This window comes from Mastigoproctus giganteus, chromosome 4 (genome assembly GCF_048544385.1).
Source record: "Mastigoproctus giganteus isolate SK-2022 chromosome 4, ASM4854438v1, whole genome shotgun sequence".
Lineage (NCBI taxonomy): Eukaryota > Metazoa > Arthropoda > Arachnida > Uropygi > Thelyphonidae > Mastigoproctus > Mastigoproctus giganteus.
In genome coordinates this window covers 157556422-157575428 of record NC_143578.1, presented here as the reverse complement: position 1 = coordinate 157575428, position 19007 = coordinate 157556422, and the positions used below count along the sequence as shown (strand labels likewise).

General features: G+C 37.0%; 1 protein-coding gene across 4 annotated transcripts in view; it reads left to right on the top strand.

Annotated features, from left to right (window-relative positions):
• LOC150087135 (MPN domain-containing protein) overlaps window positions 1–19007 on the top strand; it is a 357845-nt gene that overhangs the window by 167735 nt on the left and 171103 nt on the right. For all 4 annotated transcript variants that reach the window (XM_090371835.1, XM_090371836.1, XM_090371834.1 and 1 more), the window contains exon 9: window positions 13808–13880. In XM_090371835.1, coding sequence (XP_090227961.1) covers window positions 13808–13880 — 73 coding nt within the window. The remainder of the gene's footprint in view (window positions 1–13807; window positions 13881–19007) is intronic.

Here is a 19007-nt window from a genome sequence, read left to right as displayed (position 1 = left end):
CTCATGGGGCGCAGATCGTGCTACCCTTCTTCGTCTCTACCGGGCACTTGTCCGTTCCAAACTCGACTATGGGTCTCAGGTCTATGGTTCTGCTAGAGATAGTGCACTTCGGTGGTTAGATCCAATCCACCATCAAGCCATCCGGACAGCCACTGGAGCATTTTGCACATCTCCTGTCCAAAGCCTCTACGTTGAAGCAAATGAACCATCTCTGTCTCTTCGACGTAAGCAGTTGTCCTTACAGTACGCCTTCAAATTAAAATTCCTGCCCGATCATCCCACGTGGCCATCCGTCTTTGTGCCGCGCTGGGAAAACCTCTACAACACCCATCGGACTGCCAACAAACCTTTTGGTATTCGCAATCAAGGGCTGCTGAATGAGCTAAACTTGACGGTAGACAACGTTGCCCAGTCACCAAGGCAATTCTTTCCACCCTGGCATGCTTATTTTCCAAATTGCGACTTCTCCCTTAAGATCTGGGAGAAGGCTACTACACCGCCATCTGTCTACCAGCAACTCTTTGCATCACATAGAGAGCAGTATTCTGACTTTCTGCCAATCTATACAGATGGCTCAAAGTTAGAATGTCATGTGGGCTCTGCTGTTGTGTTCCCTCACAAAACATTATCCTATAAGATCCCACAAGAATCTAGCATTTATACTGCAGAGTTGCATGCAATACAAACAGCCCTAGATCACATTAAAAATCGCGACTACCAGAGGTATATGATTTATTGTGATTCATCGAGCGTGTTACAGGCTCTGGTATCGGTGAGTTTTAACCCTCATCCGATCCTGTCTAGGATCCGGCAGATTCTTTTTTCTCTCAAGAAATTAGAATTCGATATTCGTTTTTGCTGGATCCCAAGCCACATTGGGATCCGGGGAAATGAATCGGCTGATGCCGCTGCGAAATCAGCCATTTCCCTGGATAATTATTGCCTGTCAGTCCCCTATACAGACTACAGGCAAATAATACGTTCTAAACTGCTTTCCCAATGGCAAGATTCTTGGCATGGACAGGATACAAATAAATTACATCACATCAAGCCTGTAATTATGCAATGGCAGTCCAGTCTACGCAGGGTCCGAAGAGAGGAAGTTGTTCTTGCTCGGCTCCGCATAGGTCATAGTCATCTAACCCATTCCTACTTGCTGAGGGCGGATGACCCACCTATGTGCGAGATGTGTAATGTTATTTTAACCGTCCGTCATATTTTAATAGAATGTCCTGTTTTTATAGAAGCCCATCGCTTGTATTTTACCGCTTTTAATAATTTGACTGAGCCATTTACACTCAGTCAGATTATAGGTGACAGAAACAATATGTCTGACGTTTTTAATTTTTTACAATTTATTAATTTTTATACAAAGATATAAGTTTTATGCTTTTACTTTTATACATTTTTAACACAATAATTGTTAGACATGGTAGCCTTGGCTACCAAAATATTTAATAGCATTTTAAAATCTGACTTGGCGCATTATGGTCTTAGCTGCCAATGCGCCATAAAAAACCAAACTAAACCAATCAGGCTTAATGTCGAAGTTTGCAGATGATACAAAGGTTGGCAGGGTTGTTAATGACAGTAATGGCAGTGTGCTACTGCAACAGGATCTAGATAATTTGGGCAGATGGGCTAAGAAGTGGCAACTGAAGTTTAACCTTGACAAATGCAAAGTATTGCATTTGGGTAGAAGTAACCCCAGAGAAACGTACCAACTGTGTGGTACTACACTTAAGGTGGTAGAAAATGAAAAAGACCTGGGAGTAATTGTGCAGGCAGATATGAAGTTTTCTGAGCAATGCAGACAGGCTGCCAGGGCAGGTCATGGGGTTTTGTCAATGATATATAGGAATTTTGCTAGCAGGGAAAAGGAGGTGATTATCTCTCTGTATAAGGCAATGGTCAGGCCACGCCTTGAGTACTGCGTACAGGTCTGGAGGGCTCATTTTAGGAAGGATGTAGATTTACTTGAGCGTGTACAGAGAAGGGCAACAAGATTGGTGAGGGGAATGAAGGGATCCTCTTATCAAGAGAGGCTTAAGTTCTGCAAATTGCAGTGGCTGGAGACTAGGCACCTGCGCAGTGATCTGATTGAGGTGTATAAGGCCTTGAATGGGTTCAGCACGCTGAATTCTGATGGGATCCTTCCACTTGTTCAGATTACGAACCTAAGGGGGCATAAATTCAAATTACGAAAGGACAGATGTAGAACAGATGTGCAGAAATTTGCCTTTAGCCAGCGGGTGGTTAATTGCTGGAATAAACTTCCATCTGTCGTTGTGGAAGTTGATAGGTTGAATAAATTTAAGGAGGAACTGGACAGGCATTTGGAGGGAATGGTGTGATTTTTTTTTTTTTTTTTTTTTTTTTTGGCTGATGCTGCATAAGCTCATACATTTGCTTTCTTGCATCACATGCCACTACTACTACATTTGTACAGGCATACCTCGAATAACGAATAGGATGCGTTCCACGAAATTACTTCGTTTTCAGAGGTAAAAATACTATGGCCAGAATAGGGATACGTTCCTACCTAAAGAAAATGAAAAGCTTTTTTTTCGAACAAAGAAAAGTTTTATTAAATAAACAGTCAACTTACATACAAAGTGAAATCACATTTTAAATTAGGAGTCCAAAGTTGATTGCTTATGCTTTTTTTTCTCTTTCATTTAACAATTGCCTATAGGAGTTATTGCATTTAACACTGATCGCTTAACAATAAAACTTCTTCCTAAATCAGGATCATTTTCACTAAAAAAATTTAAAACGTTTTCAATGTCATTTAAGCACCTTTTTAAATCTTTGGTTGTTAACACGTTTTCGGCAGGAACTTCTTTAACTTCGTCTTCATTATCTTTGTCTTCGTTGCTAACAAGGTTTTCTAAATCTTCCACTGAAAAAAACCATCATCTTCTGCATTCAATAAATTTCTAACATCCTCTTCATCGACATTTTCGAAACCTATTGATTGAGCCATCTGGATAACTTCATTTCTAATTTCTTGGATGCTATTTTCTTCTTCTAGTACAACTTCTGGCCATATTTTGCGCCAAACTCCATTTAAGCATTTCTTAGTGACTTCTTTCCAAGAACTATCAATGTTTTCAATTGCGTTTTTAATGGTGTAGTTTTTCCAAAAAGTTTTAACTGTCATTTCCTCTTTATCCTCTAGTTCATTTAAATTGCTTAATGTTCGACGCAGATAATAAGCTTTAAATGATGCTATTACTTCCTGATCCAATGGTTGAATCAGGGAAGTTGTGTTTGCTGGAAGAAACACAACTTTGACAGGAATGCGTGTCCAACGTGTTAAGATCAGTAGGATGTCCCGGAGCATTGTCTAACAACAAAAGAGCTTTTTCTTCAAAGTTGTTTTTTTGACAATACCGTTTTACTTCAGGACAAAAGTGGTTAACAAACCAATCAGTAAATAACTCCTTGGTAACCCACGCTTTTCTATTTGCTTTCCATATTACAGGTAAATTCATTTTTATGTTACCTTTTAATGCCCTCGGATTTTCTGAATGGTAAACTAATAACAATTTTAATTTATAATCGCCAGAGGCATTTGATCCAAAGAGTAACGTTAAACGGTCTTTGGCTGCTTTGAACCCAACAGCTGATTTTTCTTCAATAGAAATGAAGCTTTTTGTTGTTAGCCGTTTCCAGAACAAACCGCTTTCGTCAACACTGAAAACCAAATTTGGTGGAAAATTTTCACGTTCAATTATTTCCTTTATTTATTATTTCTGGAAACTTATTTGCAGCTTTTCCTGTTAATTTTACACTATGAATCCTGGCCCGTTTTTTAAATTTCTCGAACCAACCACGAGAAGCCCCAAAGGTTTCCGTAATTTCTTCAATTTGTTTAGATTTCAGGTGATTAAACTGGAATATTTTTTTATGTTAAATGGGGCTTGAAATTGCGGACTTCGTTATATCGAAGCTTCGTTATCAGAGGTAACGTTAACCGAGGTATGCCTGTAATTCAAACTTCATGAAAAAATTAAAAAATACAAAATTTTTTGTATTTTTTGTTTTTTTGTACTGCTAATAAATTAAGACAGTTATATTTACATGCTTGATCTCCTAATAAAGATTTAATATCTAATTGCATCTAATCGCAGTTCTTTTTTTTTTATAATTGGCATTAACTGGCATCTTTTTGAATACCAATGTAAATGAACAAAACTGGGGGGAAGAAGAAAACCAGGCAAAGAACTTTTAAATATATTTATTGCATTTTGTGGCAACAGGCATTTGCTTACACCAGTGATTGATATGCATTAATTACTTTTTTAATTTTTTACATTAATGTAATTTAATTTATTTTAATACATTAAACTAAAGTCTTCTAAAACTCCTAGAGAAGGTACTTCTCCCCGTTCTAACTAAACAGCTTCTTCCACATCAGCCTCATCAAATCCACTACTTCCTTCCTCATAGATCAACTGTGACTAATCTCTTAGCTACCACCAGCTCTATCCTCTCTGCATTTCAATCTCACGCAGAGCTTACAGTCACCTATTAGACCTCGAAACAGCTTTGGACTCAATAAACATTCCTGCAATGCTAAAGCTACTTTCAGACCATTATCAAATCAAGGGAGATACTCTACAGTTCCTCACTTCACTCCTTCAAAATAGAATAATCCAGCTTACTGTCCATGGCCAAACATACGAGCGATGTGTCTCTTCAGGCATGCCACAAGGTGGTGTCTTATCTGGGCTCTTGTTTACAGCGCTTATCTCTCTGCTTGTTGAGTCCAAGCATGATACTTTATGTCATGCTGATGATATGAAACTCCCCACACTGACTTCTCCACACGATGATCTTGTGTTAACAGCATCAATTAACAATGGAATTTGCAAACTACCTCAACCAATTCAGACTAAAAATAAATCCAGAAAAGTCTGAATTTATGATATTCTCATTAAAGAAAATGCCTTCTTATATTCAGCCAACACTATGTAATTCTCCTATTCCCATCATCAATAAACATACTGATCTCGGGGTTGTTTTTGATCCTAAGCTCTACTTTGGTAACCACATTGAAATGCTGCTCATCCAGGCAGCTCGACTCCGATGGATGGCCAAACAGCATTTGCATTATATTAGTGAAGTAACAACTACCAGATGGCTTCATGTCATATTGCTAACATAATTAGTGAAGTAACAACTAAGATGGCTTCATGTCATATTGCTAACTTTTCAATTTTTCAACTAAGCTTTCAGTTTTCCACCTATATATTCTTTGTGTTGTGATGTATATAACTGTATTATACTTTCAGTGTTGAGCTGTATTTACTTTTATTCGTCCACATATATATCTTCTTATGTTTAATTTATTAATTTCGTTTTCTTACATATTGTACTATTACTGTTAACCCCTGTATTATTATTATTGCAATAAAGATTTCTAAATTTATTTTGCATTAAACAGTGGTGGAGCAGTGTCAAGATGTTTTTGATAAAGCTAGATCTTTTAACAAAGCCTTCCATTTTTGGAAGTTGGCCAGTATTTGTAATGGCATCCTCCTCCTCAGTCACTACAACAATCTTCAGATTCATAATCAAAGTCTGGTTTTACTCACATTTATGCCTAGTGAAATTGTTTCCTTGAATTTTGCCGTCATTTTTTTGACACAATTTGCTGAGGTTGAATTCCTTTGCAAACCGTTAATCATTGGAATTTTCTTAATGCTGCTATTGCAGTACTGAGATTTGGCAAAACACTTTCATATATATAGTCAGAATGACACAGTCATTCAGTTGTTTGATTTGTAGTATTGTTTATAAATGATTATTAAAACTTCAAGTGTTTTCCCTCTGTATTAGTACCTTATTGCAGTTAGTCAATGTCATGCTCAAATCTGGTTTTGATTTCAGGACCGAACCTTTTTTTTTTTTTGCGCACTTCTCATCTGCATCAATTTCAGAGTATGCTTATTAAATTTTAAAGCATCAATTAGTTTTTTCTTCAGATGCATTAGATGGGGGAATTTTATAATTACAGCCACCCTATATATATAAGAAAAACATTCATACTGGAAGTCCTCAAACTTATAATAATTGTTTCTAGAAAGGCACCATGAATTGTTTCAATTTATAGTACCTAATTTTTCATTTAAAAATGGAAACCCCTTCTTGCATTTCATGTGTAAATTATTATTATTATTAGCTATATGGTGCAAGGAAATCTGAGGCTTATGCTGCACCAGCCAAAAAAAAAAAAAAAAAAAAAAAAAATCCCTCGTTACCCTGAGAGAGAGAAAGAGAGAGCGAGAAAAGTAGAAGGGAATCACCAAGAAAGAGAAGAATGATGATATCCAGCTCGGGACCCTGGGTGTGCCAAGCCCATACTCACCAGATGTGAGTATGGGCTTGGCATATTCCTGACTTGTTCCCCAGCATGCAACTTTTAATAGACATGAATACAAAGAATGTATTTAAAACCACCTACAGTAATTTACAGCAGACTTTTAAAATAACGACACCTTTGGGGATTCAAGGTGCTGTTATTTAAATTTTTCTGTTATCTAGAAAGTTTTATTTTTAATATATTTAATGCAGAAATAATGAGACTAAATGCAATTTTATTAACTGCACGTAAAAAAAAACAAACATGTTGACCATCCAATGTTATATTCTGCCATTGATATACTCCTTACACCCCATTCTATTGTCTTTATTATATCAGGTTTAGTCTGCATGGGTGACACAGTGGTATTGTAACTGTCCTCCCTACACTGGGTGGAAAAGGCCCAGGTTCGAATCCTATCGATGATGCAAAGAACTTTTATGGGCTTTTTTCACTTCGTAGCTGAGTTAGTCGGTGTCAGGCATAGATAGCACAGTCTCCCTCCCCCAGAAACTGGGGTTTTTCATCAAGCAAAACAGGCAAATCGACCAAATCTGAGAACACACGCAGTTTACAGACACAGTACACATGGGTATATGAATTAACTTTCTGGGTGAACCTAATGTAATAGTTTGGATTATATCAAGTTTGTCACTAAGCTTTAATGTTGTTCTTCTTTTCTTCTCTGTATGAGGTTTATTAACTTTAGGAGCCATAGTAGGGGTTTTTTAATTTAAAAGAAATGTAAAACAGCAGTATAATCCATGATTAACCCCAGGGGCTCACATGTGGCAAGTATGGGCTTGGCACACCCAGAGTCCTGAGCCGGATATCATCATTCTTCTCTTTCTTGGTGGTTCCCTTCTACTTTCTCTCTCTCTCTCTCTCTCTCTCTCTCTCTCTCTCTCTCTCTCTCAGGGTAACTTGGGAATTTTTTTTTTTTTTTTTTTTTTTTTGGTATGGTGCAGCACATCTCAGGCCATTTTAATTACTCTAACAGTTCTTCTCCTTAGATATTAATTACTTTTCTTTGCACTTATTCGCTTTACAATACCAGTCACATGCACTGACCTTTCCTTTTCTTTCATCTTTTTAAAAGATGAAATAAGTCAATGCTTAAAAATCATGAATCAAAATTACACAGATTAGTATACAGATATTTAACACTGGAATGCTTGCCTCATGAAGCACACTAACTGGATGACACTTATTTCTTTGTAATATAAACAGAATTGAAACCCTAGTCAGCAATCTGACATGCCTTAGATGCATGTCAGATTGCTGTAAGCTTGAGACTGACTGCTGTAAGTTTCATTAAACGTCTTCATTTAAAAATTCCCATTTAACATCTTTGGAATTTCACTAGTGATGTAAATGTGAATCAGCTTAAATCATGGACTGTCTGTATATATAGTAAAAGCATGATTACTTGGCACACTATTGTTCTTTTAAAAGCCAAACTTCACAGTGCACTGTAGTAACCTTTGAACAAACTTTTTAAATAAAATAACTGTATATGTTTCATTTGTTTTACTATTTGACTGTCCGTACCTCTGGCAGTTTCCTAGTTGTTTACTGCTGTTTCAAGTTATTCAGTGAGTGCATTGTGTTGACTTGTTTCTTCTGAGAATTGTCATAATGAGAAACCCTCAAATTCTCCATCCATATTTATCAATAAATTAATTTTTGTCACCTATTCTGATAGCATAGTGGACACAGCACTTGTCACTTCTCACTCTGAGTTCAAATTCTTCGAGAAATTCTTAAAGGCTTCAGTTTGGGCTGTAGTTATCTGAATTTAGGATGAGCAAGTGGAAGGTCCTGAGTTGCTCCAAATTTTTTAGGTCGTGCAAATCGGTCCACAAATACATGACATGCGCTTGTAAAGACATAATATATAATACAAAAAAAAATTGTAGACAATGTTATAGGAACTGTCATATTATTATCAGAGTAGCTGATATGTGCCAAGGAAATCCCAAAAACAAATCTTGAAAAAATAAAAGCAGACAATCCTTAGACAACAGCAGCCCTAAACACCTCAAACTGATGATCTGATTGAGTTGTTTAAAGCTTTAAATTGATCGAGCAAGCTCAGTGTTGATAGCATTCTTCCTCTTTCTCAGTCTGTGCACATAATAGGGCATAAATTCAAACTGAGGAAGGATGGTTGCAGGATGGATGTGTGGAAGTTTGTCTTATCAGCAGTTAATTGATTGTTAGAACAAACTTCCATCTATTGTTGTGAAAGTGGGTAAGTTAAATAACTTCAAGGAAAAACTAGACAAACTATTGGAGGGGATGGACAGGTGATATAAGAAGGGTTTTTTTTTTTTTTTGGCTGATGCTGTATAAATAAACTTGCTTACTTGTATCATTTGCTAATATTAATACCACTACTAATGCTAATCCCATGACAGTGCTTCTAACAGTCTTCCTACATTATAAATGAATTTTATGCTGCTTTTATCTAAAATGAATTTTTATGCCTCTGAAGTGAAATTTCCATATGATTCATCAATATTAAATGAAAACAATCCGCTCTTCATTTCTTATTAATTTTTACGTTTTTTTTTTTAATTGCTAATTTTTGAATCCATGCAGTTTTAAAGGAAACCTTCAAAATTGCACATGTACAGGAATTTTTATGATAGTATACCATAAGTGCTTAAGCATCATTTTGTACATAACTATGAAGTTTGTATAATAGGCATCATTATTGATGCCTATTGAATTTGAGACCTGAAAAAACAACTGCTTACCCTAGAAACAAATGTAACTGGGAACTTATCAGGGACTTAAGTATCTCCTGACCTGCCAAGTGATCACCCCCCCCCCCCGATTTGGGACCCAGAAGTCAAGCACAGACTGCTCTGGTCCAAGGTGATCAACTTTTATTGGGTGACTGTTGTCAGGGAAACAGGTAACTTTTTTTTTGTAATAAAGATAGAAAAAAAAATAGAATCAGTGTGTGTTTGCCAGAAGCAACAATTGATGATGTTACCAACATATTGCCAGATTTTAAGGAAGGTAAAGAGGGCATTAGTAGAGGTATATGATGCAAGAAAGCAAGCTTATACAGCATCAGCCAAAAAAAAAAACACATCCCATTTCACCCATCCATTTGCTCTAAAAGTTTGTCCAATTATTGTTCACGTAGGGACTTACGATATTAAATATACATGACCTGAGCATCTGTTGGAGAAATATAAGACTATGCTGAAAACCTTGTGGATTAACTTGAGACTTGAGAGAGTTTGCAAGGCTCTGGGGGGGGGGGGGGGAATTTTTGTCAGTGTGGTCTGCATTTGTAGGTAGGAATCTGTTTCGTAGAGATGGTATTCATTTGAACAAAGGCAGTGCAAGGATTTTTGTCAGTATCATTGAGGAAACCCTAAGGGTTCAGGGAAATTGCTAGTTAAGGGGAAGAAGGATAATTTAGATCCATGTTTATTTGTTGATATGGGTCAAAGTAATGCTTGCACTCACCTCATGAATTCTTGTTTGTTGCCACAACAGCTGATGTTGATAAGATGTTCTAAGGGTTGTTGCCAATAAAATGGCTGAATTTGAATTCCTGGTTAGGACAACTAATGTTGATATAATAGTACTAATAGAAACGTGGTGCCACCCAGAAATTGGTGATGACAATTTCCACTACGATATATATAACGTATTTAGGAAAGATAGGGTGAATAGAAGGGGTGGAGGGTACATGATTCTTATCAAAAGTAGTCTATGTGCAAAAACAGTTTCTGCTGAGTTTGTAGTTAAGTCTGCCAGCAGAGAATCTGTGTGGCATGAGTTAGTCGGAAGCAAAGGGACAATGAGAATGGGAGTAATCTCAGATTGTGAAGAATATGATGAGAATCTTTATATGCAGATGGAATGGGCAAGCAAGTGTGAATGTCTTATTATGAGCAACTTTAATCTGTCCCCCCCAGATTGATTGGAATAGTGGGAGGGAAGCTTGCAATGAGGAAAAACTTCTTTAAGTAAACTAAATTATTATTTATAGCAGCATGTTAGAGAAAGTACTAGGGATGAGAATATTCTTGATGTCATCATTACTAACAATTCAGATGATATCACAGGGCTTAAAGTACAGGAACTTTTGTCAGGAAGTGATTATGCAATTATCAACAGGAAGATGAAGAAAGATGTTACAGTAGTTAAAGGTAAAGCATGGGTTTTAACTTCAGAACAGGAGACTTTGACAGTTTAAGGCACTATATGGCATCTGTGAACTGAGTGGATTGCCGATGGATGGCAAATAATGGAATACTTCTTAAAGCAAAAATCACAGGAGCCATGAATTCAATATTGCAGGAGGAGGATGCTGAAATGGATGACTGTGGCTGACCTGGTCAAATATAACAGAAAAAGATGGCATGGGACAGTTACAGAGGGATGAAAAGTACTGAGGCCTACAACGATATACCTCAGGTACAAGTTGATCTGTAATAGTACCACAAATAAGATGGGAGGCCAAGGCTGCATGTGAGAAAGCACTGTATAAGAGATCAAAGAATGGGGACAAGGAATTTTTCATGTATGTTAAAAAAATACAAGGAAGAAGAAAAAAGCGAATTGGATTGAATCCTTGTGCCCTAGATGTGGGAAAGTCTTACCCAGCTGATGTTGCTGATGAATTGAACTGGTACTTTGCATTGATTTTTACTGATGAATTACCCTTCATGTTGAGAAGAGGCTGTGCAATTGAGGCTGAGCCATATGAAATTAGTGATGTAATTACTAATTTCAGATGATTGTTTATTAGAAAAACTTCTGAGCATAACGCAAGTGAGGCTCCTGGAGTTGATGGCCTATACCCTGCAGTTTTGAGGGAGAGCATGAGGGAATGTATTGAACCATTGCGGTTAATTATAAGGGCATCTTTGAACTCAGGAAATTCCTTTGGATTGGAGCAGTGCCAATGTATCACCAATATATAAAAGCAGTTCTAAGAGTGAAGTTAACTACAGACCGGTTAATCTGACTCTTCAATGGTAGGAAAAATATTAGTCAGTGATTAAGTGGAATCCAGGGACATTTAGATAGATATGGCATTCTGAAGGATACACAACATGGCTTTGTTCTAGGGTAAATCATGCTTAACCGAATTAGTAGGTTATATCGACACAGTTACTCATGAGTTGGATTTAGGGAATAATTTCGACATAGTTTATTTGGATTTTAACAAAGCATTTGACTCAGTCCCTCATGAGAGGTTTCTGTAGAAGCTTGGACAGGTTGTGATTTCTGGGTGGCTGCAGGGTAGAAGGCAGAGGGTTGTGATTAATGGATATTCTTCAGACTGGTGTAATGTCAGGAGTGGTTCCTCAAGGATCAGTTCTTGGACCCCTGTTTCTCATTTTCATAAATGACATCGAAGAAGGGATGGAAGGCATGATCTCAAAATTTGCAGATGACTTAAAGATTGGCAAAGTTGTTAATGATCAGTGTCAAGCAGTGCTTCTTCAGGATGACCTGAACAGTCTTCATAGATGGTCAGAGAAGTGGCAGCTATGTTTTAATGTTGCTAAATGCAAGGTCTTACTTATACTTGGGGAATAGCAACCCACAAATAAATTATACATTTGGTGGGGTTGAATTAAAAACAGTGGAGGAGGAAAGGGATCTGAGAGTTACAATACAGGCAGATATGAAGTTTTCTGAACAATGTAAACAGGTAGCCATGATAGGGTACAGTGTTCTGTCGATGATTTTTATCAAATGCCATCATGTAGAGATAGGGAGGTAATAGTCCCACTGTGTAATGCAATTGTAAGTCCACATTTGGAATATTGTTTTCAAGTATGGATACCTCATCTGTAAAAAGACATCAAGCTTCTTGAAAGGGTCCAGAGGTGGGCAACTCGAATGGTGTAATTGGCAGGAGGATGACCATATTGGGGAAAGACTCCGATTATATAGGCTACGGAGCTTGAAACCAGACACCCCAGAGGTTACCTTATTGAGGTTTATAAGGCTCTGAGAGGGATTAATAAAATGAATGAAGGTGGAATTCTCACCATTATAAAGACTCCCAGAATTAGGTCATAAGTTGAAATTACAGGGGTTTAGATTAGATTGCAGCAGTTTAGATTAGATTGCAGAAAGCTAAAAGTTTTCTTTTAGCCAGCAGGCCATTGATTGCTGGAACAAGTTGCCCTTGCAGATAGTTAAGGCTGATAGTTTGAATAAATTCAAAGGTCAACTGGAGTCTTACCTGTGTGAGTAGGGAAGCACATAATTTGTGTTTTCTTATGTACTTGGTTGGGTTTTTTTTTTTTTTTTTTCTCTCTGCCAGTGTAGCAAAAGCATGTGGATTCTTCCCTTGCACTATATGGAGAATACTATTATTTGAACTTATATTGTGAATAAGTAACCCTTTCCCCAGTATATTGTTATTTTTTCCTCAGTTGAGCACCACCACTTGGTCACCATTTGGCATCTCTCACATGTAACTGTATTCGAAACCTAGATCTTACTCTTGAGGTGCCTACCTGCCCAATATTTGAGAATAAACAAAAAGCATATTCTGTAAGAAGGTTTTATTTGTTTGACATGCATGAAGGCAATTCCTTTGTAAAAGGATTCACAGTATAAGTTGTTCATGCCTTTTATGCAAACTTTGTTTGCTTTTACTTTGTAGCTGTGTACAAAATTATGCTTGAGTGCTTACTCTACATTGCTAATTTTTTAACAGTATTTTTATAAAAGTAAATAGTTTTCTTCTGTTCTTTTTTTCCAGTGCAAATTGCACATTATACATTTAGCTATATTATTGATTAATTAGCTATATTATTGCATATTTCTATATTATTGGTTAAATAGACTATTGTTTATTCTGGGGAATAAACTGTGAAGTCTAACCCTTCATTTTTAAATTAGTTTCTATGGAAAATGTGGTTGTAGTTCTGAACACACAGCTTATGTACTCTTACCTTTTCTTTTGTAATACAGTGGTCACAATGCAGTAACTCATATTACTTGTATTACAAAGCAAAGAACCATTTTTTTTTTCTGTAATGGTAAGGGACAAGCTTCACCTTCACAGTCAATTTCCTCATTATTGCACTACTTCAAATGAATTTTGAATAAAAAAATGTATAATAAAATGTGATGTGCATTTAATTCAAGTGGAATCATTTTTTCTGACATTTTATGCCAAATTATATGCCAGCTACTTATATGAAAATTTTACCCAGTTACATGACCTTTCCAGTTTGCAGGAGGCCAGATAACAGGACTTCTTATCTGGCCTCTTATATATACTGTATTTATGTTCATGTAATTTTTTGCTAGAATTTACAGCTAATTTTTATTTTTACCTTCAATTTTACATGTTGACTTAATAGTTATATTAACAGTTGTACATAAACATAACGTAGTAAAATAACTTAATCAGTTTTTCTGTCATTGATTTTTCAGGATTTTCATTGCCATCTGACTAAAAGTGAAGTAGTTGGATACTTAGGTGGTACTTGGGATATTGCAGCACACAGTTAGTGTATTTTATTTATTACCATTATTTTCCAAACTATGCTTTAAAATACCCTTGCTCTGCTTGCATATAATCTTTAGGAAATGGACCAACCACTCGCTGGCTAAAGGCAAATTTCCTCACGTCTATCCCGCATCCGTCTTTCCTCAATTTGAATTTATGCCCTCTCAGGTGATTATTCTGAGCAAGAGGAAGAATACCATCAGCATTGAGCATGCTCAAACCATTCAAGGCTTTATACACCTCTATCAGATCACCTCGCTGGTGCCTAGTCCCCAGACACTGTAATTTGCAAAACTTAAGCCTTCCTTTGTGAGAGCACCCCTTTGTTCCATTCACTAATCTTGTTGCCCTTCTCTGTACTCGTTCCAGCATCTCTATATCCTTCTTGAAATGAGGCCTCCAGACCTGTATACAGTACTCTAGGTGTGGCCTGACCATTGCCTTATACAAGGGAATAATCACCTCCTTATCCCTGCTAGAAAAATTCCTATATATCATCGACAATACACCATGAGCAACTCTTGCAGCCAGTCTGCACTGCTCAGAAAACTCAGAAAACTGATTTGATACCCATTACCGATACTTTTATGCAATTACAAGTCCGAGTAAAGAATAAATACACCAGATTAATCAGAAAATCACAAAATAATGCTATACTACTAAATTTAAATCAAAAGTTTTAGAAAAACAATAATTTCAAATCAATAAATAAGAAAATCCACTTAGCGGCTTTGAACATGTCTGACTCCCACTAGCCTCGTCAGCTCGTATTAATGTTAATCAAACTAATAGGGAGCTAAAGTATTTTGTAATAATTGAGAGAAAAGTGTCATGACACTTTTAACCATGATTACTCAAGGAAGATCGCCACGGACTGGAGATGTGCACATGTATCCCCCAATTGACAAAAGGGGATTGAAAGGTGGCTCAGGTAATTACAGGCCTGTTAGTTTAACTTCTGCACCTAGAAAAATAATGTAGTCACTGGTTAAAGAAGCACTCCAGTGTCATCTAGACAAGATTTCAGTTCTAGATCAGACACAGCATGGCTTTGTTAAGGGAAAGTCTTTTCTGACCAGTTTGATTGGATACTAGAATGTGGTCATACTAGAATGCAAAAAATAATTTTAATATCATATACTTGGATTTTAGCAAAGCTTTTGATACTGTAGCACAAGGAAGACTACTGTACAAGTTGGAGCAGGATATCATTAAGGGAAATTTACTGTTGTGGATAAAGGGATGGTTGAGTCAGGGAAGACAGAGAGTGGTAATCAGTGGACACTGCTCTTTGTAGACTAAAGTTATTAGTTCAGGTCCCCCTGGATTCTGTGTTGGGCCCAGTGTTGTTTTGTATACAGGAACTCCCCGACTTACGTAAGGATTGAATTCCGCAAAATGCTACTTACATCAGCATTTTCTTCTTTCATTATCTCTGCCTGCAAGTCAATAAATTCTTCGTTAAATAATTCCTTCTCTTCTTCCTCTATTAACTCCTCCATGTCTTTGGCATCAACCTCCAACTGAAGTAGCTCTGCAGCCTTCACAATCTTGTCTGTAACCTCTTCATATGATTTGTATTTTTCAAATCCTTCGATGCCTTTTATGTGCCATGGGCATATTTTCTTCCATGCGCCATTTAAACAACTTTTAGCAATTTCCACCCAGGCCTCATTAATGTTTAAGCTGGCATGGTAAATGTTGTAAGATTTCCAAATGTCTCTTAACGTAATATTTTTCCCATCGTCTGCTGCAGACAATGCTTGATCAAATATTGTGCATAAATAGCATGCTTTTAAATTCGAAATGACATCCTGATCCATAGGGTGGATGAGTGAAGTTGTTTCGCGGTAGAAATATGACTCTCACGTTCGAATTGAAATCATCTAGATGCGTAGGATGCCCAGGAGCATTATCTAACAAAAGCAAAATCTTCTTAAAAGGAACGTCGATGTCTTTACAATATTTTTCAACCTCGGGAATCAAGCAACATTTAAACCAATCCTCAAAGAGAGATATTGTTATTCATGCTCTCGGGTTCAATCGGAAATGCACAGTTAAGGTGGGTTTATTAATGCCCTTAAATGCACGAATATTTCCAGAATGGTACACAAGCAGTAGTTTTAATTTGTAATCTCCCGCTACATTAGCCCCAAGAGCTTGGACCTATCTTTTGATGCCTTGCAACCTGGCATTGTATTTTCCTCTTTGGCAATGTATGTTTGATCTGGCATTTTTGCCCATAAATAATGGGTAAAAATTCCAGATCAAACATACATTGGCAAAGTTGCCTTCATCAATAATTTTTACAACACATCACTTCCCTGCAGCTGCTGAATCAGCACTGGTGAGTTCACCACATACTTTAACATTGCGGAAACCAGCGCGATGCTTGAACCTATTAAACCACCTGTTTCTTGCCAGGAACTTGGGTTGGGGTTTGCCGTACTTATTCTTAATATCTTTATAAATACTTGTTTCTTTTGCTTGAATGATCACTAGACTCAGGGGCACTCACTTCTGAATCTGATTTTCCATCCATATTATTAACAGCTGTTCCATCTTTGATATGGGTTCGAGAGTAGTCTGTGCGGCGCAGCTATTTTGCAGCTCCTGGAGAAGAGAAGAGAAATTTTTTCTGATTTATTTTCACACACACACACACGTGTTCATATATAATATAGTATATATATAGGTATAATGAGAATGATAATGCTAATGTATATAAAATTGTATATATATATTCCCTGTAAGTTCTTGTATATAAAATGTAAAGAATTGTGTGTACAAATAAATGGAAAAAAAAAAATGATTTATTTTCTGTTTTATTAGCTTAAATTGGCATATTTACTTATTTTCTAGAGTAGTTTTATATTCCTAGTTATGATACTTAGTTTAAAGTTTAACTTGACAGAGATTTTGTGGGTATTACTTAGTATATCGGTAACGGTATCAAATCCACGTGTTACAAATTGCAGCTCCGTTGAACGAGAGGTTTTTAACCGTATTTAGCCGATTTATTAACCAATTGTTATATCAAATTATTATCTATAAGTAGCTAGTCAGGATCCTTAGTTTATTCTAAATTGAGACAGCGAGATTTGGAAGTTAATCAATACTTAAGAGTTCGTAGAAGTACCGTTCGTAATTACCGCCATTGTAACACGATACAGCATATCCGGAATTCGATAGCATTAGCTTTGTATAGTATAGTGCATAATATATTTTGTCAATTAATCAGTAAATCTATTAATCTTGTTAAACTTCATTGTCAATTAAATTGTACTTTTAACTATATATATATATATAACGACTTAGAGTACAAACGTAACAAATAATTAATACATAACTTGATATGGAAGTTTTATATAAAGGGAACTCGTAGATAACACTCGATACTTGAAAATAAATATAGCGTTATAACTGTGTTAGGATACAAGTTTAAGGTTTTAATTTTGTTCTGAAATTGTAATTTTATTGACATTAAATCGAAATCATGACTCAGACCAGAGCAGCAAAGCAAAAGGCTCGAGCTAATGGGAGTGCTGTGGCTCAGGGGAGAACGGAGGGGAGTCAGTTTCCCTCTGAATCACAGCCTTTTAAGATGCACTGTTTGCTTGATGTTTGCGGAGCAATCGGGTACGGGACATGATACTGCCATGGGGGATGTCTTTGTGTGTGCGCGATGCAAGGAGTGCAAGGAAATTAGGCGACAACTCAGCATTGTTATGGGCCTATATGAGACCTTGAAGGACAGGGTGGATTCCCTCAAAGGAAATAAATTGAGGGCCCATCAAGCTCTCAGCTGCCCACATCAACGCCAGAGCTTGCACTTGGTCATCTTGCAACACAGAGGCAGCTCCCAAGGCAAAATGCGCTGGTCCCACAGGAACTAGTAGTTGTTGGTGACTCTATTGTCAGGGAAACGGGGACATGCTTTGTAAAAAGGATAGGTGGAACAGGACCAGGGTATGTCTCCCAGGGGCAAAGGTTGATGACGTTGTAGAGCGGATATCATCTTTTAAGGGCACAAAAGGTGATATAGTTATACACGTTGGCACTAATGATATTAAGAGTAGGAAACCAGCGGAATTACTTAACAAGTACAGGTTACTGTTGAAAAAAAGCTGTGAAGTAGGGTTGAATTTGAAAGTATCTGCAATTCGGCCCTGGAAAGATTGTGCAAGGCTCAAGGGGTATAATTTTTTTCAGCCTGGACTGTACTTGTTAACAGGATAGATTGTTTCTACAGGGATGGGATACACTTAAATAGAAAGTGTGCAAGAATATTTGCTGACACTATCGAGGCACTGCTAGCTTGGGGGGGGGGGACAAAGATTAATAGATTAACAGTAGCCACTGGCAGAGGTGAAAGAGATTCTTGCACTGCTTCTATTGGAATGAGCGGAAGCCTGAAAAACAAGATGCAGGATATTTCAGAGACTGCTGGAAGTCATTGCGGTACAAGTAAACACATGGGTTGTGTTAGGGTAGCTAAGAATAGAAACAGGTGCATGTATACTTGCGTGTACACCAATGCTAGGAGTTTAGTAAATAAATTTGATGAATTTGAGGTATTGCTCAAAACATCAAAGACGAATATTGTTGGGATATCAGAGACGTGGTGTCACACAGATATAAGGAATGCAGAACTTGAATTTGGGGAGTACAACATCTACAGAAAGGATAGACAGAATAGGAAGGGAGGAGGGGTTATGCTATTAGTTAAGAAACACATAAAATCCAAGGAAGTGAAGCCAGTCGACATCGATGGACAGGGCAGTGTCGAGTCAGTTTGGTGTGACATAAGCATAGGTAAATCAAAATTGAGAGTAGGAGTGTGCTATAGGCCTAATGACTCTGATGAGTATAAAAAGATACTGTACAGGGAAATAGAATGGGCCAGTAAATCAGAGTCTTATAATGGGGGATTTTAATTTCCCAGATATTGACTGGAATTTGTGGATTGGTCACTCACACACTAGCAAAGCTTTTGTGGATTTATTGGATGATTGTTTTCTACACCAGCATGTTCAGGAGGCAACTAGAGGGAGTAATACTCTTGATCTGATTATCAGTAGTGATATTTCATGCATTAAGAATCTGCAGATAAAGGAACCACTA